General features: G+C 37.2%; 9 protein-coding genes across 9 annotated transcripts; 2 read left to right on the top strand and 7 right to left on the bottom strand.

Annotated features, from left to right (window-relative positions):
- Window positions 1-1570: 1570 nt before the first annotated feature.
- FDP41_013066 (uncharacterized protein) lies at window positions 1571-2368 on the bottom strand (the record flags this gene model as incomplete). The annotated part of the gene is made up of 1 exon (XM_044703655.1): window positions 1571-2368. The coding sequence occupies one exon, from the start codon at window positions 2366-2368 to the stop codon at window positions 1571-1573; it is 798 nt and encodes a 265-aa protein (XP_044565296.1).
- Window positions 2369-3175: 807 nt separating this feature from the next.
- Window positions 3176-4033, top strand: FDP41_013065 (uncharacterized protein; the record flags this gene model as incomplete). The annotated part of the gene is made up of 1 exon (XM_044703654.1): window positions 3176-4033. The coding sequence occupies one exon, from the start codon at window positions 3176-3178 to the stop codon at window positions 4031-4033; it is 858 nt and encodes a 285-aa protein (XP_044565295.1).
- A 135-nt stretch (window positions 4034-4168) lies between these two features.
- FDP41_013064 (uncharacterized protein) lies at window positions 4169-5170 on the bottom strand (the record flags this gene model as incomplete). Its single annotated transcript, XM_044703653.1, has 2 exons — window positions 4169-4462; window positions 4619-5170. 2 exons carry the CDS (start codon window positions 5168-5170, stop codon window positions 4169-4171), a joined length of 846 nt encoding a protein of 281 aa, XP_044565294.1.
- A 529-nt stretch (window positions 5171-5699) lies between these two features.
- Window positions 5700-6494, top strand: FDP41_013063 (uncharacterized protein; the record flags this gene model as incomplete). Its single annotated transcript, XM_044703652.1, has 1 exon — window positions 5700-6494. The coding sequence occupies one exon, from the start codon at window positions 5700-5702 to the stop codon at window positions 6492-6494; it is 795 nt and encodes a 264-aa protein (XP_044565293.1).
- A 105-nt stretch (window positions 6495-6599) lies between these two features.
- On the bottom strand, window positions 6600-9907 carry FDP41_013062 (uncharacterized protein; the record flags this gene model as incomplete). Its single annotated transcript, XM_044703651.1, has 2 exons — window positions 6600-7914; window positions 8016-9907. 2 exons carry the CDS (start codon window positions 9905-9907, stop codon window positions 6600-6602), a joined length of 3207 nt encoding a protein of 1068 aa, XP_044565292.1.
- A 441-nt stretch (window positions 9908-10348) lies between these two features.
- On the bottom strand, window positions 10349-11083 carry FDP41_013061 (uncharacterized protein; the record flags this gene model as incomplete). The annotated part of the gene is made up of 1 exon (XM_044703650.1): window positions 10349-11083. The coding sequence occupies one exon, from the start codon at window positions 11081-11083 to the stop codon at window positions 10349-10351; it is 735 nt and encodes a 244-aa protein (XP_044565291.1).
- Window positions 11084-11378: 295 nt separating this feature from the next.
- FDP41_013060 (uncharacterized protein) lies at window positions 11379-14963 on the bottom strand (the record flags this gene model as incomplete). Its single annotated transcript, XM_044703649.1, has 1 exon — window positions 11379-14963. The coding sequence occupies one exon, from the start codon at window positions 14961-14963 to the stop codon at window positions 11379-11381; it is 3585 nt and encodes a 1194-aa protein (XP_044565290.1).
- A 509-nt stretch (window positions 14964-15472) lies between these two features.
- Window positions 15473-17620, bottom strand: FDP41_013059 (uncharacterized protein; the record flags this gene model as incomplete). The annotated part of the gene is made up of 1 exon (XM_044703647.1): window positions 15473-17620. The coding sequence occupies one exon, from the start codon at window positions 17618-17620 to the stop codon at window positions 15473-15475; it is 2148 nt and encodes a 715-aa protein (XP_044565289.1).
- Window positions 17621-18088: 468 nt separating this feature from the next.
- On the bottom strand, window positions 18089-21379 carry FDP41_013058 (uncharacterized protein; the record flags this gene model as incomplete). Its single annotated transcript, XM_044703646.1, has 1 exon — window positions 18089-21379. The coding sequence occupies one exon, from the start codon at window positions 21377-21379 to the stop codon at window positions 18089-18091; it is 3291 nt and encodes a 1096-aa protein (XP_044565288.1).
- Window positions 21380-22234: the final 855 nt, after the last annotated feature.

Below are 22234 nucleotides of genomic sequence, written 5' to 3'. Positions count from 1 at the left end.
TGACGAAAAATCGATTTGATCAATGATAGGTGTTAATAGAGTAATGTCTTGACTTGTAAGGGAAATTTTGTGTTCAAGTTGTATCGTTGTGTTTTTTCCAAACTTTTGTATCATTTCAATAATGTCTTGCACTGAAAACCTCTTCTTGGTTGGTATTTGATAGTTTGTGATTAGGTAAACTAATCTTATTGAGATCACTTTCACAGACCTCACTATCTAACTCGTGTAATAATTCTTCCTCTGTAAATACTTCTTGACTTCCCCCTATATTTTCGCTGAGAAGAGTGGACAATTCGTTTCCTCTTGTTCGTTTGAAATTTCTGTATCAACTCTTTTCATTTTTTTGTTGTGTGTGAATGTGTTCTGAAGAAAAGGTGCAGCATCGTTGTTCTTTGTATTGATGCAAAAAATATCGTTTATCAGTTCTTCCTCTTCCGACAATTATAAATATTGGTGCCGCTAAAAAGAGAAAACTTTCACCATCGGTCGAAGGTGGTGTTGTTGAAGCAGCAAATTCATCATCATCAACCATGATCAATGATCACTCCGAAAACGATGATTCCTCTCAGACAAATTCAACCGAAATCAATGGACCATTCATTGATGACATAATTTTTGAAATTCTTCATTTCATGATTCATTCTTCATCATTCAAAGTTGCATGAAAATTTCCAGGCAATGGAGACGTATATCATTTCAAATTCCTCTCTCATTATCATTCGGACACAATTACTTCACACAAGATGTTGAATCAATCAAACTTTTCGCTGGTTGTGAATGCTTGAAGAATGTGACTTCTTTGAATCTACGTTTAAGTAGAATTGGCAATGAGGGAGTTAAATATATTGTCGAGAGTGAATACTTGAAAAAATTGAATCATTTGGATCTGAGTAACAATCAAATTGGTGATGAATGTGTTAAATATATCTCTAAAAGTGAATGCTTGGAGAATTTGACTTCTTTGGGTCTGTATAACATTGGAATTGGCGGGGGAGGAGTTAAATATATTAGTGAGAGTGAATACTTGAAAAAATTGAATCATTTGGATCTAGGTTACAATCGAATTGGCAATGAAGGTGTTAGATATATCTCTGAAAGTGAAGGCTTGAAGAATTTAACTTCTTTGAATCTGGGTTGCAATCAAATTGGTGTTGAAGGTGTAAAATATATTACCACAAGTGAATCATTGAAGAATTTAACTTGTTTGGATCTGTATGGCAATAGAATAGACAATGAAGGAGTCAAATATATAGCCACAAGTGAGTGCTTGAAGAAATTGACTTCTTTGAATCTGGGTTACAATGGAATTGGCAGAGAAGATCTCGAATCTTTGGCCACGAGCGAACGGTGGAAGAAAACGACAATCTCCTTTAAATAAGGGCGCTTGCTCTTTTGAAATTGATAAAGGTTTTAATGGTTCGACAAACATTCTCCTCCGCTTCTTGACAACGCATACCATTCTTTAAGAGCCACTTGTATGTTTGTTTGCTTCTTCAACAGTGCGTTTAGCATTGCTTTCACCCCACAACCAACCTAAAAAGGACATTTTTTTTAATAATCTTCTTTGACATTAATGTTTATTTTTCTTTTCTCTGTTCTCTTTGGTGATCACTTTAGCTTTTTCAAAAACACTTCTTGATGAAGGCATCATTAAACAAGGATACAAAGCTTTATCTATGACCACCTTGTCTATTAAGTTGATAGAAGTATGCTCCCTTGGATTATATTCGTCATTTCTATCACACCAAACAAGTTCAAGATGTTTGTCACAAACCATCATGTCTGTCAAAAATGTGACCACCCTCTCACTCAATTCTTGTAATTTGATGAGTATCTTCTCTTCTAAAACGGAGCGCTGCAGTTCCAATTGTATTTGAGCAGTTAACCCTTGTTGTGTGTTTTCGATTAGTTGCTTTCTGGTTCTTTCATCTGACTTTATGATTTGACCAATTTTATCATCCTCCAGTTCGCCGTTTACATAATTTCTTATCATAGGAAGCAGCTCTTTAAAAACACTTGTGGAAAGAGTAATTTCTAACTGAAGCTCATCCTCTTCTGGGATGTCAAACTCTGACACAAACACCTCAAGATCAGATTTGACTTTCACATAGGTTTCTGCTACAGATTTTGGACCATTTCCAGTAAAATCGTTGATGACGAGCGCATGATTGTTAGCAATTCTTAATTTAAGAATCTGGTTATTGAGATCTTCGTTCTGCATTTCTAATTCTTTTCTTGAGAGAAACCATTGTTCTTTTTGAGACAAAAATTCCCTTTCCAATTGGTTCTTCTCTTCTGTGAATTGTCTTTGTAGATTTATGATTTTCTTTTCTAATGCTGCAATTTTTTCACTCTGTTGCTGTTCCATCTGATTTTTTAATGTTAATATCTCTTGCTTGTGGCAATTGCTATTTTTTTCAATAATTTACGTGCTTGGTTCGTTTTGTTCAAAGTGTTGATTTAACTAAATCGATGGCAATCGGTGTCTAGTACCATTACCCTACTATCTAAACTCCGTCCACATAACCAAGATTGATCTAATGGACTGCTTTTAATGTTGAACAGGTGGCCGGAGTGGAAATTGGGTCCTGAGCAACGACGTGAGTAATACTCTGTGGCCTTTTTTGATTCATCCGAACCGAAGAAGATAACAAAACTTTTGAAAGGTTAACGACCACCATCGGATGAACTTGTTGAATGAGCCTTGTTATTGGTTTTGAAACAACATACAAATCATTGAGGAGAAAGTGAACATCCAAGTAGGGATGATTTCATGAATAAAGAGAGATCCTCCAGCGCTTTCGAGGATTAGATCTTTCCAGGTTGTGCCTGTGATGAGAATGGAGAGATGTGTTGATAGATCATAGGATCCGAGTCAGAATGAATGACTTGTGGTGTTGGTGAGGAATCTGATGGTGACATTTTTTGATAACTGTTGTGATCAGAAGAGAACCGTTCACTTTCGTCTCACCTCTCTATTAAGTGGATCCATCTTGTGACAAATGGCAGGATCAAGTTTTTGAGGAATATTTTTGAAGTTCGAGCAGACACTCGAACATCACCAACTTCACATGATTTGTCAAGTGAAATAAATAAGCGCATCAGTGTGGCCACTTTGTTATTAATAGCAATTGTTAGAAACAAAAAATTGAAAAAAGAACAAAGTAAACATCAAATGAAGAGAATAAAAGAACAAACTACTATTCTTGATCTCATCAAATCGGAATCTAAAAAGAAAAAAGTTGAAAATAGTATTCCTATTAAGACTTCAAACGTATCATCATCTACATTGCTCACATCAACAAATACTACAAACAGCTCCACATCACAAACAGCAGAATCTGCTGCTAATTTCATCTATCTCATAAATGACATTGATACGAATGGAGCTAAAGTAAAATACGTTTCAAATTTTCTCTCTAAAACTGAAGCAAAACAATTATTTGATAAACTTATGCAAGCATGTACTTGGGAACGAGATGAATACAACATATTTGGAAAGAAAATATTATCGCCTAGAAAAATTTCAGCATTTGGGGAAACAAATTATGTCTCAAAACTAAAAGGAAATTATTCACAGCGTCACAGAAGGCCAACACATAATGAGTGGCCCGAAGAATTACTTGCGCTAAAGGAAAAGGTTGAAAGCTTCACAGGAGAGAAATTCACATTCGCCTTAATTAATCGATATGACAGTGGTCAAGATTCCATTATGTGGCATTCTGATCAGGAGAAGGATTTGGCTGAAAATTCATCGATTGTGTCTATTTCCTTGGGAGCGGTTCGAGATTTTCAATTCAGGCCAATTCCTGAAAAACATGACACTAAGAGTGATGAGTCTGAAAAATCTGAATCGTCCTCTAGGGATGGAAAAAAGAGAAACAAGAATACAATTATCACAAAGGCTCTCGAGAATGGGTCAATGGTGGTGATGAATTATCAGACACAACGTAATTATCAACATGCACTTCCAAAAAGAAAAAATGTACAGGGAGTACGATTGAATGTAACTTTTAGACATGTAGTGAGATAAATAATAAACGACCATTGTTGTTATGGTTGTTTAACACAGTGTTTGTAAATATTAAAGATTCACATTCAAGTTTTTTCAATAAACTTACCAATAATTTAAAAAATTCATTTTCAAGTAAAACAATAATAATTAAATCTATACAGATGTTCCTGATCGGTTCAGCTCGAAATCCGTGGAGTCCATGTCATCCATAACGGATTCCTTAATTAATTCTTGTTGTTTTTCGAGTTCCTTTTTGTAGGCCCTAATTCTTCTAGTCGCAATAAAACTCAACACAATAAATGGAGAGCAGGCAGCGAGTGCAATCACCGAGGTCAAAATCAAAATGATTACATCTGTCTGTACATCTAACTCTGGCATGGACTTGAATCTCTCAATCATGATGTGCATGACAGAAACACCAACACTGGCTAAAATCGTTCTTCCAACCTTGAAAAAGTTGTGATCCAATTAAAAAATTTCAATTAAGGTCATTGGAATATATTTGGTTTCACAAAGCGTGATGTCAATTATCGTCGAATATTAGAAATGTGAAAATACATGCCATAATCGCCAATAATAATACCAGGCACTGTCAACACATACCTGAAACAATATTGTCAACACTGAACACACCAACCAAACAATACTGCAATAATAACGCAAATTTGCTGTTTTCAAAGCTCTTGAAATAAAAATTGGATTCCATAAGTTTCTGTTTGCCTGATCGACAGCACTTCCCAAACTTTGTCCATAATCTCCAACAGCAGCTCCGGAGCCATGAATGGACAAACCCGTGCTGTCACTCACAACATTACTCGGCTTACTACCTGGATATAAACTAGCCACTATTCCACACACCGATCCTATTACCATCACCGTTCCTGTGAATAAATGTAATAATGAAACTCCCACCATAAATGCCGTCAATTTACTTGACAAGGCTTTATCATATTTTTCCAATTCGTCCACATCTCCTAAAGCCACAAATGTATTAATTGCCACTGCAAAGACAATAATTGCAAAAGTAAATTTCACCACACAACTCAACCAATAGAGCATTAATTTTCTCGGATGTGATTTTATAAGGGCTAAAGTGAAGGAAGAAGGAGCCTCATGATCCGTAGTGGAAGTAGTAGCAGCAGAAGACAAAACCATTGGATGTTGTTGTTGATGATGATGACGATTCCGAGGAGAGGTTCTCGCTCGTGTGTTCGTTTCTTCTTCATCATCACGATGATGAATCACTTCTTCTAAAACAACATTTGGGGGCATTCTCTTTGTTATTATCAATGAATAATATTCAATGAGATGACGAGATGACAATCAATGCAATGAGTATTTTTTTAGTTTCAAATTTGGAAAATTTGAAACTCTCTTATAGTCCTCATCAAAGGCGTTAGAACTGGAATGAAGGATGAAGAGGTGGCTTAAAGATGTTTGGAAGGGGCTCAATGTTCTCGGTCATGTTGTTTGGATTCAGATCCAAAGGGAATGAACTTGGAAGATACATTCCGAATTAGATCATCACAGCGCAATTCTTTCATCTAAAAAAATATTTAAACTTTGAAGGTTTATCTTGTTCATCATTCAAAGTCTGGTTTTATATAGGCCTTGAATCCAACAGTTGCACAGTTGCAGTTTTCATTCATCACATCACATTCACTCTCTTGATCCTCATCCACAAATGACCAATATTACCTCGGAACACGTTACCTGTGCTGTTTGCTCCAAGAAATCAAAACAAGATATTTTGATCTCCACCAATAGCATGGGAGGTTCGGATCTTGATTTACGACCTCCTCCCATGAAACGAGATACCATGAATTGCTGGTTACAAAGATGTGAGCATTGTGGTTATGTTTCTTATGATATCAGTGTTTTGCCTGAGAATGATGAAGGTCGTGAAGGCGTTTCCTTGGAGAAGGTAAAAGAAATTATTGAATCCGATGATTATGTTGAGCAATTGCATGATAGTTCATTGTCTCGATTGGCGAATACTTTCTTGTGTTATGCAATCTTACAAGATAAGGGATTTGGAAATTATGCAGCAAGTGGATGGGCATCTCTTCGTGCTGCTTGGGTTTGCGATGACGGAGTTATTCATGACAAGTTCAATGAAGAGAAACATTTGAACAATGCTGTAAGATGCAGAAAGAAGGCAATTTATTGGTTTGAAAAGTGCCGATCATTGTCAATTCCTTTTGTTCAACAAAAAGGAACAGAAGAAATGATTTTAACTGATCTTTTCAGAAGATGTCGAATGTGGGATGATGCAGACAAGGAACTTCAACGAGCGCAAGTCTTTAAGGATGAAATTGATGATTTTGTGTGGAAATTAATTGAGTATGAAATGTATCTTGTGAAGAAACAAGATACTGAATGCCACAAAGTCAGTGATGCGCAACTGAACTTTCATAAGGATGGTGATGCAAGTGTAACCAACGAGCACAATACTGCTCCGAAAAATAGTAGGGAATAAATTTGTTGACGAACTGAACTTCTCCACCCTAAATGAGATAAAAATCTACAAGATTGTTTCTTGACGGGTCAGAAATGCATCATAACCAAATTTGAATTTCTTAGTTTATTTGTTAATGTTATTTATCTTGGTATTGGGAGTAACCCAATGTCGTCGATAGGGCAGTGAAGGTTCATACTCACCTAAGGAAGAACTATCGGCCAATTTGCTGATCAAATCTACCTCGACGGTAGATAATGCTTCTGGATTGAATGGACAATTAATTTCTTCCTTGCAATGAACGAGCACATTTCCTTTTTCTGTGGCGTGCTTAGATTGACAAAGCTGTTCTAATGACTCTTTATCGAGAGTCAATCGTGCATTCTGTTTGGTCAGTGGATAATCCTTACTGTTTCTATCCACTGGTTTTTTGGATTGTGCGACACGAACCCAGAAACTTCTGTCAAATAATTGCAACAACCAACGATCCCATTGGCCTTCGAAGCTATTAAAGTAATCATTGCCTGGACCAAAAGCGTTCTTAATATGAAAAAAGAGATTATCCACATCTCGATGTTCCTTAATTGTAATAAAATCTTTTTCATTCCAAGTGAAAATGTTTGCGTTACTTATACCATTCTTGTTGATATATGACAATTGTGGAGAAGACATGTCACAAGCAATAGAAGATTCTACATTCATAACTGGAGGTGAAGAGGATGTGGACACGACTGTCGTTGTCGCAGTGGTCGCCGTTAAATAGGTCGATTTAGAAGAAGCACGAGTAGAGGTCGATGATGATTGAGGAGGAGAAGCAACCACTCCAGAAAGTTTTGGAGATGTCGATCCAACAACACTATTGCTTGTTTTGTTGATTGAGTTCTTCTTTTTCTTTCCATATATTATTTCCTTCACATTATCGTTCATATAAAAGGCAAGTGAGGAATAACCATCTCGTTGAATTCGATGTAAAAGCATTTCCACACTTGTTCCAAAAAGTCTAATTGGAGTCGTCGTTTCAGATGTGTTATGGTGATGATGGTCACGATGTGCATTTCCAATTTGGATTGGATTCGAAGTAGAGTTGTACAACAATGGATTTGTAATTCCCACTGGTGGCAATGGAGGTACAAAAGAAGCTTGAGTGGCTGTGACAGGCAATGGTGAAAACAAGTTTTCAGATTCCAACATTTCCAGAACATCTCTCACAAAATGTTGATGATTACAATTCTTTAAATCATACACAAAATTACCATTCCATAGACAACATAAATTGGAGACTTTGATCAGAGTTTTCTCTACATTCTCTCCTTCAATTTTACGAAGAGGAATGTAATGATAGCAATGATTAAGACGAGTGCCATGGGGACTCTTGCGAGATGGTACAATGAGAGAACATTCATGCCATTCTAATAACCAGTTACCAATGGCAATGGCAGATCTACATGTGTCATTGTGGTGGTGTGACATGTTGTATTCAATGAACATGTGATAGAGTTCAACAATTTGAAAAGAATAACGACAACACATAATAAAACTTACCTAAATAAATTATGTTCAGATCCAGGTGGAATTTGAATTAAATGAGAATCTGCAACTTCCAACAGGACAATATATACTTGTAAATAAGTAGACTTGTCAGTGATTGGGTTGCCACGACCGGTCGAAGATGATTGTTGCTGCTTCTTCTTTGATCCTCCAAACCAATTAAAAAGCTTCTTCTTCTTTTCAGATGGAAACATTGTCTCTGGTGAGCTTTCATCACTGTCAATACTGTAATTCATTTTGTGTTTACCAATTGCCTTATTTTGCTCAATGAGTGATTTCTCAGGATTGTCTAATAACATGTAATTGAAACAATCTGGAAGTGCTAAATTTTGCGCAAGAAACATCTTTTCAGTGATTGTGAAATCGTGTTGAAGAACTGAGAGTTTTTTCAATACATTACAACTGCATTTGAGTTCATCGATATTCAATGAATTCCAGGAAATGTAAATTGGAAGGGATGTTGATAAATGAGATGAATGAGAGGATGGGTTTGAGGGTGTTGAAAAAGATAATGAGATGGAAGGGGAATCATGATTCGATGTTGTTTCAATTGTCGATGACAGAATGGTATAGAGAAATTTCAATTCTTCTTGACAATATTCCAGACATGTTGAATTGAAAGATTTCATAAATGTTTCAAGTGTTGACAACGTTCCTGAGGTAATTGTTGTTGCTTGTGAAGAGGAGGAAGATTCTAAGGGTACATGAGTTGGTCGTGATAATGTATGAACCATTTGAGGTTGAGATTGTTGTGATGTGACTGACAACATTTGAGGAGAATTGGAAGGTGAAGAAATTCTTCTTCCATTCTCATCACTTCCATTGTAAAGACTTTCAGATTCAATAAGACGCTCCGAAAGAGCTTGATATCTTGTTCTGACTTTTTTCAAATGTTCAATCAAGACGAAATCTGAGTCCAACATGTTTGTCTTCTTCGTTTGAATCAAGTCTTGAATATTTACAGTATTCACATTTCGAGTCATGTATAATGAATCATTATAACCACTCTCACTTCCACTCCATTCATCACAGTCGGTGACCGTTGTTGAGCTCAGAACGTCACTGTGCATGTGTGACGTAAATTCCGGCAAGCTAGAACTTTTTTTAGAAATGATGGATTCGAAAAGGGTTTGTTTTTGTGCAAAAAGTAAGATTGCATTTCCTGAAGGTGCATTGGGGTTGAAATTCATGGTTAAAGTTGAAATGAGTTTGTTGTGGTGGTGTTGTTGATTGTGCTGATGATGATGGTGGTGATATGGAGAGATCGTCGAATTGGAGAGAGATTTGGGAGATCGGATTTGAGGTATTCCATTGCTGGGTGGTGAAAATGTTTCCACAACAGAATCTGTATTCGATGATGAAGATGATGAAGAATTGGAATCAAGTGACGTATTGGAATTTACCCGATTTGGTTCTCCTGCAGATCCCAAGACTTGAAAGGTTCCTCGATGATGATGATAAGGTCGACGTGTTGTTGAATTGTGCGAATCAAGCTTTGTTCCTTGATGCTCACTTTGTGATGATGGATTTGAACTGCGAGAAGAAAGATTGTTTCCATTTTCAGAACATTCAATAAAGGAAGCATCGTTTTCCAAAAGTTGTGTGCTTAAAATTGCTGGTTTGATGATGTGATTTCGATCACCAAGAAGAATGACTTGAAGAATTGGTTCTTCTCGTTGTTGTTGTTCTTGTTGTTCTTGTTCTTGTGGATGTAAAGACGGATCAATGGTAGGAGGAGTCGACGTCACGGTTGTCGATCTTTGGTGATTGATGTTAGCTTCATTATTGCTCTGTGATGTGAGAATGTCCACAAGTAAAGAATGGTGGGTATTACGATCGTTTGTGGTGGTCGTTGTTGCTGTTGGCTCAATCATTGCTCGAGACATTTTTTGTGCAAATGATCGATCTTGGAGATGCTTTTCTGCTGACAATATGTTGCGCATGTCTGGTGTCAAATTTCGAGAGTGTGCTGACACTTTTTATCAGTAAGCTGTTCCTGAAAAAGTCAACGCTCGTTTTGGTAAGGCAAGTCCATCCAAAATCAAAAAAAAATTTGTTGACGTGAAACGATGAAAAGCTTTTGAGATATTCAGTATCGATTGGAAACAATGGTCATATTTAATGACTTTGAAATCGGTTCTTATTACATGTAATTCCACTACTCAGAGACGTTCAACTTGTTAGAATTCAGTAATCATGGATCACATGATCTATTGTCATTGACCTCTCCATAAAACCAAGTGTTTGGATATGAGAATTGACAATTTTACACAAAATGTCGTAATATCCACGGGGTGCTAATCTACAAATTTGAAAACTCGCTCCAATTAAAGTCTCTTTAGGCTTGTAGGTTTTGAGGTGGTTGAGGAAGTGGTGGAAGAAGTTGGTTTTTTGAGGAGCAATGGTTTCTTTGGAACAGGAAGTGATTGTGGAGTGTTGTTGTTGTTACAAAGATTTTCCTTGACGTCAGAGTCGTCACTAGGAGTGGATGGAGTGAATGAAGAGGTCTTGTTCAGAGATTGAGTATCCATGTTGTTGCTTTCGGTGGCTGAAGGAGATGACAAACCTTGTTGCTTGGCATAAATGTCAGTGAACATTTTGGCCTTATTGGCATACGCTTCATAGTTGTCTTGAATTAAACGACCAGCTTCAGCATTCAAAGCGCTATCTGGATTTGGTTCAATCATGAGACATCGAATGACCATTAGAACATGTTTAAAACCCAATGTACTCTTCCAGTCTCGCTTCAATGTATTCACGCAAATCTCACCTTCTCTTGGAGAAACGTTTGGATGGAAGATTTTGGTGACAAAATATCCTTTTGGAGGTTTTGTTGGAAATTCTTGGTCCAAGACCAATTTGACCACAAACTTGCCAGATTCGAAAGGAGTACCTTGTGGGCCATCAATACAAGCGTATATCTCGCTGAGATCGCTCAGCAAGTCAACATTTCGAACCGGGTCATACGTAAGAATTTCAATGCCGTCAATCTTGTTCTTTTGCAAGTCCATAATTTCTCTCGAAATTCGTTGAATGGTATTTGGTGGAAGGAAGGTGCTCATGATGTGTCGGGTAATGTCTGTACTTGATGATGATGATGAGGATTGAGTTGTTGTTTTGATTCAATGGAAACCACGCAGAAAAAGGCTGTCCTTTATATTCAACAGCAAAAAGTGGAGGTTGAGTTTTTTTAATTTTGAGTTTTTTTAAAATTTACGGAATGTAACGGTTTTTCTTTTGAAGACGTTTCAAATTTTAAAAACCGTTAAACACTCTTAAAGAATTGAATTCGGGGTTGAGTGGCTGCCCTCCAGCGAGGATGATGTATGCGCATTCGATTCTTCATATGAGTTATTATTATTGATGCGAATTGGATGAATGAAAATAGCCTGGTCTAATCTCAGAGGATATTCTTCCTAGTGGAGAGTAATAACAATTCGCTGCCAAATTGTTATTGAACTCCTCACTCAACCTCTGATGTTGCGTAATAATTGTCGGATGGTTCCATGGTTGTTGCAAACCACTCAGGTTCAATTTGGATAACAAGTGATAATTACTAATATTCGATCGGAGAAGTGATATATGTTGTGCTGTTTCATGAATATTATTGGAGGCTTGTGAGGATGGTTTTGATGATTCCGAAGAAAACAATTCAAAAGGCAAAGTCTGTTCTTGCATCTCCATGTATTCAGTTGAGAGCACAAAACGGAAGAACATGTCAGGCAACACACTTTTCACCAATTCACTCACAACTTCATCAAACAAGTGATCGGCTTGATCAATGAAATCCCAACACGGCAATTTCATTTTCTGTTTCACTTGTTCCACTAATTTGTTGCTTGTATTAAGGCAATAGACACTTTCAGGATCGAATAAATACTTGAGAGCAATGTATTCGGCCATTCTGAATATCTTCTCATAGAGATCTTGAACAAGTTCAGAGTTTTTGGGAAGAGTGAATGCAAAGGATTGGTGAGAAGCTGCTGTTTCCAAAGAAGAAGAAGGTGATGCTTGTCTGCCAAAACGACTCTTTGTTTCAATGATGGAGGTACTCGAAAGAGATTTGGAGTGAGAAGAAGGAGAAGAGCCTCCAGCAGATGGTGCTTGAGATCGTTTCGAAGCAAAGCCAATACTTGGAAATTTGGATTTTCTTGTAGAAGATGGAGCTGTTGAGGTGGAATCAAGAAGAGAGATTGAGTGTGTAACTTTTGTTGTGTTCGTGGTTGCGGTTGTTGTGGATGACGATTGCCTATTGCTGCTAGATGAAGTGTCATGGATTAAATCATTCTTTTGGATGGACGTGTTTTTAGAAGAAGTGAAAAGTGTCATGTATGGCTTTTTCAGTTCTAAGACAATCTTCTTGTAGAAGAGTTTCACATCCTCGTAGAAGAGCAAATTCTCTGCGTTGAATTGTTTCAAACTATACAACTTGAAATATTGTCGTTTCATATCGTCATGCATAATTTGATACATTTCAGAAATGGATTGCTCATACGAATCGAGATACACATTTCCTTTTGCAGCTGATTTTTCGACACTTGGGCGTGAAAGAGGAGAGGTTTCATCATCAATAACTTCTTTCGAGAAACCAAAACAAAGGGCAAAGATGGATCTTTTTGATGGACTCTCTCTCACTTTCATTTCTGAATGGTTCTTTTTCTTCTTTTCACTTTTCAAGAGTTGCATTTCTCGTTCGAGTCGTTGCTGTTCCAATTCAATTTTTTCCACTTGGAATTTTTCCCTTAGTTTTCTAAAAAGAGAAAATCGTTTTCGTTGCATTAAAATTTCAGCAGAAATGTTAGTAGTAGGAGGAGTATTAGCCTTTGATGATGAAGTGAGTGTTTCTGTGTTGAGAGAAAGAGAGCTCGTATTTGGAATGCAGTGGTGCTGAGAGGTTGACATATCAGTGGCATGATTTCCAGATATTAGAGTTGAAGAGGAGGTATTCGAATCGACAAGAGCAACAGAAAGTGAACTCGTCGACAAGTGGTTTTGTTGAAAATTTTTGTCAATTTTTGTTGAATTTCCAAGTAAGGGAGTGTCATGAACAGAAGCTGGGGATGGGAGTATTGAGGCATTCGAGTTGTATTTGTTGTTCTCATGGTTGTGAGAGAATTGTAACTGAATGGATGGAGATGAGGATTCCAAAACTGTGGTTTGACATGTGTGACGAGAAGTTGTGCCTATCGATGACGATAAATTTGAAGAGAGAGGTGCATGATGCTTCTTGACACTGGAAGATTTCTCTATTGGTTGATGTTCATCATCTCTGGTATCGAACATCTCAGAAACAAATTGGGAAATTGAGACAGGATTGGTCGAGTCAGCCGCATTTTCTGTTTGTTCAAAACTATTGTGGTCACGACAATTCTCTTGCATTAGTAGCTGATGATGAGGTGAATGAATGGATTTTCCCATGTTGTAATCAAGAGTGGCAAATGGTTCCTCCACTTGGACAGCACCTAGAAAATGATTCTCTTCGCCACCACCGCTTGCAGAACCATTGGAATGAGAACGAGCACTGCATCTCCCTGTCAATACTCCAAATGCATCCTGAAGTGACATTCCAGTGGGTACAACAATGTAATTTTGCTGGTGATTTGAAGAGGATGACACATTCGAAGGACTTATCTTTTCTGAACTCACATTAGACGATTTCGAATTAAGGTTGCTTCCATTATTAATTATTACACCTTTGGTTTCATTCTCATCGGATAATGTGATATCTTCTGTTGACATGGTACATTGAGGTAGTTTTAACACAATGGTCGAAAGGACATTTCCAATTACATCATTCTTGTCCATCATTGTACTCTCGTCCCAATGGAAAACAAGTTTGCCGTCACGAATGAGAAACAATTTAGGTAATAATTTTGAATGACTTTCCCTTCCAACGTTATTGTGACATGTGTTGTTCATCATGGAGTGAGTTGTTGTGTTTGGAAATTCTGAAATGTGTTTGTGAGAGGATGGCTGTGGATGACCTTTTCTGGGAGTTGTTGAATGATGATTAAGTTGAGCTGTCTGCTGTGGATGCAGAAACTGTTGTGACGGTGTCGATGCGTGTTGTTGTTGATGTTGTTGTTGAGGTTCATGATTTGAATTCATAGAGACACAATTGGAATGCACCTCTTCCTCCAAAACAAGGTCAATTAATTGTCTTGTCAATTCATACTGTTCATCCACAATTCGAAACATGTGAGATTGACTCCTATTGATGAAACATTCTTCCTCACTTGATTTATCAGAAAATACAAGGACGGGCAGAACACCAAGCTGCCGTAATGATTTTTGCTTTTCAATGATCACGTCTAACAGTTGAACATGTTGTGTGTATTTGTAATGTTGCTGAAAGGATGATGATTGTGAGTCGACATGTTCTCTTGCAACATCTTTCCCATCATCACAACAAGGAAGGTCTTGAATCACAATTAATAGAATTGTGAATGAAAGTGAAAGTTGAGAGAGTGGAGTTGGACATTTAATATCAGGAAGAAGAAGAGAGCCACTTCCACTTTTGTCGTGATGATGATGGTGTGATGGCTTCGGAGAGATTGGAATTGGTGATTTTTGAACGAGAGGAAACACGAGGTGATTGTTGTTGATGCTACAACTGTTATGTAAGTGACGATGATGAGTTGAGCGGAATGAAAATGAGAAGGATTCCGCATCCATCACACTTGAAAATGAAGATAGAGTAACGGATTGAGAAGACTGCTTGTTGTTGACATAACTCTGGAAGGTATTACTTGAAGGTTGATGGTAAAGAGGAGTTGGAGTTTGAGAAATTGATGAAGAATGAGCGTGACCACATGTCACATTCATTTGACTCAAAATTGTTGAGAGAGTGAAGGAATTGATCGAGATCTGAAAAGAATCATCTCTTGGGAAAGGATTATTGCTGAACGGGGCTGATGATATTGAATTTGAAAATGATGTCATGTTGTGATCGACAGAATGTATATTTGTAAAGTGATTTGGGCACTGTCTTCTGGACAGTGGCAAAATAGTTTCTTCTGCTTATTGTCTTTTGATGATGCCAACAGAAGCAAGCAGCTAGTTCAACTACGCTGCTGTCAACGAAAAAGAACGATCAAAGCAGCACAAGCAGCAGTGGAAACTTGTTTTTGAAGGATGAAAATATTTCTCATTTATTAATACCTTTACAAGAGCCTCTGAGAGATTCTTTCACAACAATTAATTGGAATTCACAAACTTTTTAAAGGTGACGCAAAAATTTGTATTCTTTTTATGGAAGTGGATATTCTTGATGGAGTGTGCGTTTGCATTCTGTTTGGTTCTCATGGTTGGTCATGAAAAGCTCAATTATTGTCACCCTGAAAGGAATATTTGAGTCTAAACCAAAATTGCTAATGATATCCTTAGCATTACACTATTCGAATAAGCATGGACACCTCAGTACAGACCTCGATGAGGCAGCAACAACTTTGTTACCACTTCAAAGCACTGGCTGAAATCATGTTCATCTTTTCCACAGCATGATAGGTTGTATGGAGATATTTCTGAGCTTGGAGTGAGCCAACGCCTCCTTGAATCCATGTATTATACAACCATGCTAAATACATTTTAGATCTTGAGTCTTTTTGAGATGAAATTTTCAAATGAGATATATCATCTCGATAAAGTCTCTCTGTTTGAGATAAATGTTGTTTGGGTGTGAGGGTGGTGGTGAGTGACAAATCTTGTTGATCTAATGGTGCAGAGCTTGTTTTATCGTTCATCATGGATGTATGTGGTAATTGCGTCAATAATTGAGGTGTTTTTGCTTTCACTTGTCCACCTCCGTTAAGACATCCAATAGGGCATGCCATGACTTCCACAAAATGGAATGCGTCAGATAAATCTGTGCTTTGTTTCATTCTTCTCACCAAATTTTGAATATTTCTAAATCCATTCGCAATGACAAATTTCAAGAGAACTTTCTGATTTTGATCGGTCGTGTTTGGATCATAGAGAACAACTTCTCTATAGTCACTATTTCTCTTACTTTCAAATTTGAGTATTGAATTTCTAATATCAATGTTGAATAGTTTTTTTGCAGCATATTTAAACAAAATTTCACAATATCCTCCTGAACCTGTGGCGTCACTTTCGCTGCTCAACCATTCGAGAAGAGAAAGGTCCAACATGTCATTGCTTGTTTCCATATAAATATTATCGTTTAACATGCTGCTTTGTGAACTTTGTAAAACATCAAACACATTATCCAAGGCAAGATCATTCGAATCAAATTGAGAAAGGGAGTAAAAATCTTGTGGGCTATCAATTTGGAATTGTTTTTTCAAGAGTTCTGTGATTTCACTACTCGTCAAGACCATATCAACCTTATCGAAAGGATCATTCGTAAAATCTGGACGACTTGCTTCAAGTTTCTTATCAAAGCATGGCATGACTGTTGTGTGATAAATATTAAAATCATCAATGTGATACCTTGCGGAAATATGGTGCTTAATAAACTTCTTGACAAATGTTCCCATAATTTGTTGTGGAGATTTAACAGTTGAAATGTGTGGTAAAATTTCAGGATGTGTCTTTTCTGCATAACATATCCAACCAGGGCATGAACTAGCGAATAGTGGTAATTTGGAATTTCCTTCTCTGTATCGTCTCACAAAGTCTTCACAAAGTTCCAAATGTGAAGCCATTCTTGCCAAAGAAGAGCATTCAAAAACAGCAATGGCACCTAGCCTAGTTTTGAAAAGATAGGAAAGTCTATTGAGACAATCTCTCACAGATTCACATTGATAATACGATGCCAAGGAAGCTGCACTCTGTTGTGAAATGGTCATAAAGAATAGAGTTTGTTTTTTCAACGTATGAGCAGTATCATCATCGTGATGAGAAATGGTAGTACCTTTCTTGCCATTATTTTGTAGCTTCAAGAATGAGGATGAGGAGAGAATTTCAGACAAAGAATCTTTGTGCTCTTCTTTCCGAGAATCGTTAGTAATTTCCATTGAAACATTTGTAAATCCCATATTGCTGTGCATCTGTTTGTCACTAAGACTTGAAAGATTAATATTCAGAGGTATTTCCTTGTTGTTATCACGATGATGACAATGAGTCAAATAGGGAGAAAATAAATTCATTTCATTCAACGCGTTCAAAAATTGTTCGACACTTTGTTGATTGACTAGCACACTTTCGGCTGTAGTTACACATCCTGAGCATGCTAAACAATCAGCAAGTTCAATTTTGGCTATTTTCTTTGGTTCTGATGTTTCCGAGAATGTGTTATTGTTGGTTGTTTGCTGTTGAAATTTCGACCTATTGGTCCTTCTTGTGTTGCTTGTTTTTGATGATGCACCAACCACTCCTACCAAAGCGACTCCTCCTTCATTGGTATTGCTGGAGGAATCGGTGTTTCGGGAGTCGGATGAAAGACTGGAATGCTCGTTTTTCGTGTTGTTGTTATTCGAATTGTTTAGGAGAAAAGGTTTAATACATTCTTGTCGTGTAATGGGAAGAAAGTCATCCAAATCTGCTAGCATTAATGCAGTAGAGAGAGTGGGTTCTTGTTGTGGAATGAACGCAGCATGATGAAGGTTCGGAGCGTTGTTGGTGGACTTGCCTGACATTACGAGATGCGCCAAACGAAACGTTGTTATTGGGTCTTTTTTTTGTCTTTTTTGTGATCCGCGCGCAGGAGTCCTTTGTGCATAAAGGACTCGGAAGAATTCATCCAATTCGAAAACTTGAAGTCCGTTCACCGAAATGCATTCGATCAATGCACCGAAAGCGGATCATTGATGTTGTTTCACTTTTACTTTTCTTGTTCTTCTTTTTGTTTCATTTTTACCTTCAATTCGAGTAAAAGTTTGTTCTGTTTGATGAATTGTCGATTCAAATAATTGAAAAGTTCGTCATGAATAATTCCAAACTCTGCATTAAAAAATTGAATGACCTTAATGGTTTCACGATTGGCGAAGAATAAATCAAGAGGAGTTTCTTCAGGTTCAGATGTTTTTTCAAGAGTCATGTTATTGACGCTCATAGCTCTGGCCTCTTCCACAACTTGATTCATAATTGAAAAGAAAAAATTCTCCTTATTTTGTTTGCATGTAGGATTTTTGATGAGCTTGTTGCGGATTCGATTCAAAAAGATTAATAACAAGCGATTTGACTGTGAGGGGGCTTGAATAACTTCTAAAAAGACGAGCAATCTCTTGTAAAAAAAGTACTGACTGATAGAATTTGGTGGTTTGAATATCAAGTTTCTTTTTTGCCTTATCCCACAAAGAGTCATTGGAGTGAACCTTATTCTTATTTTCAGTCACGCCATAGAGAGCCATTCTCTCAGCGTTGTGCATAACCTTCCTACTAACTCGAGATAAATGCTCATTGGATTCGGCTACCACATTCCTATTCTCTGAACGATCATCAAGTTTCACTAAAAGTTCATATTGTTGTTTAGTCTGACATGAAATAAAAGAATTTCTCCAGGTTCCACTTGGAACATTTCGAATTTTTGGTTTTTTCAATTCCTTCTTTTTCTTTACATTTAGGTTTGATGAAGACTCACTTTTACGTGGGCTCAAATCTTTTGTCTTGTAGAAAGTTTCTCCATTAATTTCTACTGCTTGTTTCTTAATAGAATATGAAGAAGAGTAGGTAGAATTGTCTGAGGTGGTTGTCTCAAAATTGGGTGTCACTTGCTGAGTGATTTTAAGAACATCTCCAATAATTGCTTTAAAATCTGTGTCATATTGTTGGAGTTTCTCGTCCAACATTTGTTCGTGCTGTTCATCTACAATTTGGTTTCGTAATGCTTCTGTATTAAGCTCGTCTACATTAATATTAGAAATATTTTTGTACTGAATTTTTGCTCTAATATTTTCAATAATAATATCAATATTGGACCCATATGGATTTGAATATGAACCTGCTGTGTATGAATTATCTTTGAAACTTGAAGAGTGTACACTTGTACTTGTGACATTTGGACTTGTAGAATGATTTACAAGAGCATGAAGTGAAGAAGTACTGGAGTTGGATGATGAATTGCCACTAGCAAGGCCTGGATTTGGTGTCGTTGTATTTGTTGTTGAAAAAGTTGAAATTTTGATGGGTGGAAACACCTTTTCTAGGTCCTCTGGAGCATAATCAAACGCTTCCTCTTCAACGTCAATAATGGTATGATATGAGCCAGTGTGGTCAAGAGGCATTTCTTTTGCTTTGATTCGTTTTAGTCTTTCATCACTTACTTCTAATTCCTCAGCTGGAAATCTCGCAACAATACCTCCAATTCCACTTTGAGCAGAGTGATTCACGCCCGTTATATAGGTTCCTTTAGTTTTGTCTTGGCAACCACTCGCCCGTTTAATGGTTTCAATGAGACCAACCTTGGTTTTCTTATTACGTTCTGCATAATCGGCTTGTTCATCAGTAATAAATAAGTCATAGCCTGTACCAGTTCCAGTTGTTCCAATGCTCGATGTGGCACTTCTTGCACTGAGTGGTACGTTTTGATGAGAGGCTGGTTGAGTTGAGAAAAAACTTCCTCTAAATGAAGAGACCTTTCCTGCAGGTGAATTATTATTTAAATGAAGGCATTGTGAAGAGTTAGTTCGTGAATATGAAGGTGTTGAAGGATTGATGTTTGTCATGCCACTATTAGAGTTGGCAACAGTATTATTATTTGGTAATACTGGGCTATTACTATGATTTGCAGTATTGACCTCGGTTAAAAATGTTCCACCAGCAATGTTTTGTTGATCGTTTGCGAGAGTATTTTGATGATGTCCAACTTGTTCTTGAACAAATTGTGAGATTGGTTTCAGTCTCTTTTTTTTCTTTCTCTCCCATAAATTATTACAAAGTAAAGGCTCCTTATTGACATTTTCATCCGATTGGCGCTTAATAAACAGAACTTTTTTCTCTGATTTGGTTTCTTGTTGACTTTTTGCTTTTACCGGAGAAAATCCCGAAGGCTTCATTCTAAGACGTATTCGCTTCATTGTTTGTTGCATGGACTCAAAATCTTCATGTTTTTCAATAAGGTCCTTCTGATAAAGCAAATATTTGTTATAGAATTCTTCAACTGGTTCTCCTCTATTAAACAATTTGACTGTATTACCATGAGTAATCATTACATTTCGATTCTTTCCTCGTGAAATGTGTTCGAATTTCCAAAGATCTTGTTCTAATTTGTCATAATAATCGCTTGTTATTTGGCCAGATAGCGTGTCCGCTACCAATAGTTCGCTCGAATGCCTTAGAATTAAATGTTCAGCATTTGATTTTGGAGCGTTCTTGTACGAGTTATATGGAATTCCTGCATCTCCTTTTGGAGGAGCAATTATTCCTGGAATTCCCAATAAAGTTGTGCTATCGGGTACATTCTCTCGCTTTTTCGAATTAGATTTTGATGGCATTCCAGTATCTACAATTAAATCTGCCGATGTGATATGAATTCGAGATGAATTCAATACATTGTCATCATCATCTTCATCTTTTATCCCTCCTCTTCGAGAAAACGTTCCTGTTGCGGTATGAGGTCTAGATTTTCCCCTTTGATTGTGTGATTTAGATTCATTTGACCCAGCAGTGCTGCTCCGATAATTTTTCTCATGCAATGTCCGAATGTACAAATCATTGATTGTTTGTGGATTATGTGGCAGGAGAGAGGGAATTACATATTCATATTTTTGAGCAGCTTGGATTCTTTCTTTCTGTTCGCTGAACACAGACTCTCTTCTTTTTGTTGATGATGGAGCAGAGAGCAAGTTTGATGATGAGCTTGAGTGTGATGAATTTTTTTGAACGGGTGGTTCTGAGAGGGGACTCTTTGAGGACGATAAGGATTTTCGTCTATTGTTAAGATCGACTTCTTGACGTGTTGAATTATTGTCTGAACCGGGAAGGGTGGGAGCTGTTGTTGGAAGACTCATGGAAGTAGTGGTAGTCTGATTGGATGTGGATTTTGACGGAGGTCCATTCTTGCTGGCATCTTCAAAAACTAGAACGGTCTCTTCAATTCGAGGAGTTTTCGCCGTGTCAATTTGAATAGACGGAATGTCAAAAACTGTTAGAGGTGATTGAGATGAGATAGAACCTCGTCGTTGCTGCTTAATTGCAGTTTTCATTGGAGGAGGAGCTTCATTTTGAAATGTTGCGTTTGAGTTGTTGGAGTTTGCACTACTGGATTTTCCGAATTGAAAGGATTCCAGCCTATGTTGAGTTTCCGTGTTGTTGGAATGATGGATGTTGTTTTGATTTCTTGAATTTTGAGGTCCGATCTTCCGAGCATTGAGATGGGCAACTGAACCTCTTAGTTGAAGTTCATTCTCTGTTCCAGTATTCGAGGATGAGGGAGCAAAGATCGATGATGAAAGCATTTATTTTTTTACGAATTTCTAAGCTTGGCGCGGGGTCCTCCATGTTGTTCCTCCTCTTGTCCAGTCTGAAAGAAGTCGAATATCTTTCTAAAGTATTACAGAAAGGTCAACAAAACAATCGTAGTAAAAGATGATGATTCTAGTGCCACGAAAATAAGAAATTCGTTGAAGAGGATGATTAGATACTCTGGGGTCCAGACCTTTCCATCAAGGGAGCTATTTATTTACATTTTTCTTTTGATATTTACAAAAGGGTGATGATCTTTGCTTGGATACCCTATTTGAAATCCTCTTCTCTTGTCTTGTCGATCTGGATGTTCTTCATACCCCTATTGATTTCCTTGTTTAGTGGGAGATCAGAAGCGCATAAGGGTGGATCTGACATTAAATCGTCCGCGAAATCTGTAAAGTGAGGTGTTGGTGGTTTATCTTGTAACGGTCTTTTTCCAAATGTTGAAGAGTAGGTTCCAGGGATTCGTTTGTTCATCATGATGATTGTGGAATGGATTGATGTTTGTATTGTAACTTTGTTCAATGTTCTGCGAATGTTTTAAACTTAATGATGGCAAAGAGTTTTTATATTTGAATGTAATGTGAGCGAATTATTAATACGAGTTTAAAGGGGTTCTCCTTGTTGAGTTAGTTAAAGAAAATTGATGTATTTGAACAAATGAAATAATTTAGAAAAATACTTTTTTTGGAAAATTTGACGAAAACAAGCTTATGAAAAGTTTATCATTGTTGACCTTGCTGGGATCACTTTTTGATTGCACCGCCCTTGGTTTTATGGTTTTGTCATTGTGCATCAATGCTAGGTTGACTTGGAGTTGTAACTCACAACAATGAATAATTATT

Source organism: Naegleria fowleri (assembly GCF_008403515.1).
Source record: "Naegleria fowleri strain ATCC 30894 chromosome Unknown tig17, whole genome shotgun sequence".
In the NCBI taxonomy this organism is placed as follows: Eukaryota; Heterolobosea; class Eutetramitea; order Acrasida; family Naegleriidae; genus Naegleria; species Naegleria fowleri.
The sequence above is the reverse complement of the archived record's forward strand: the minus strand, read 5'-3'. Positions and strand labels throughout refer to the sequence as shown.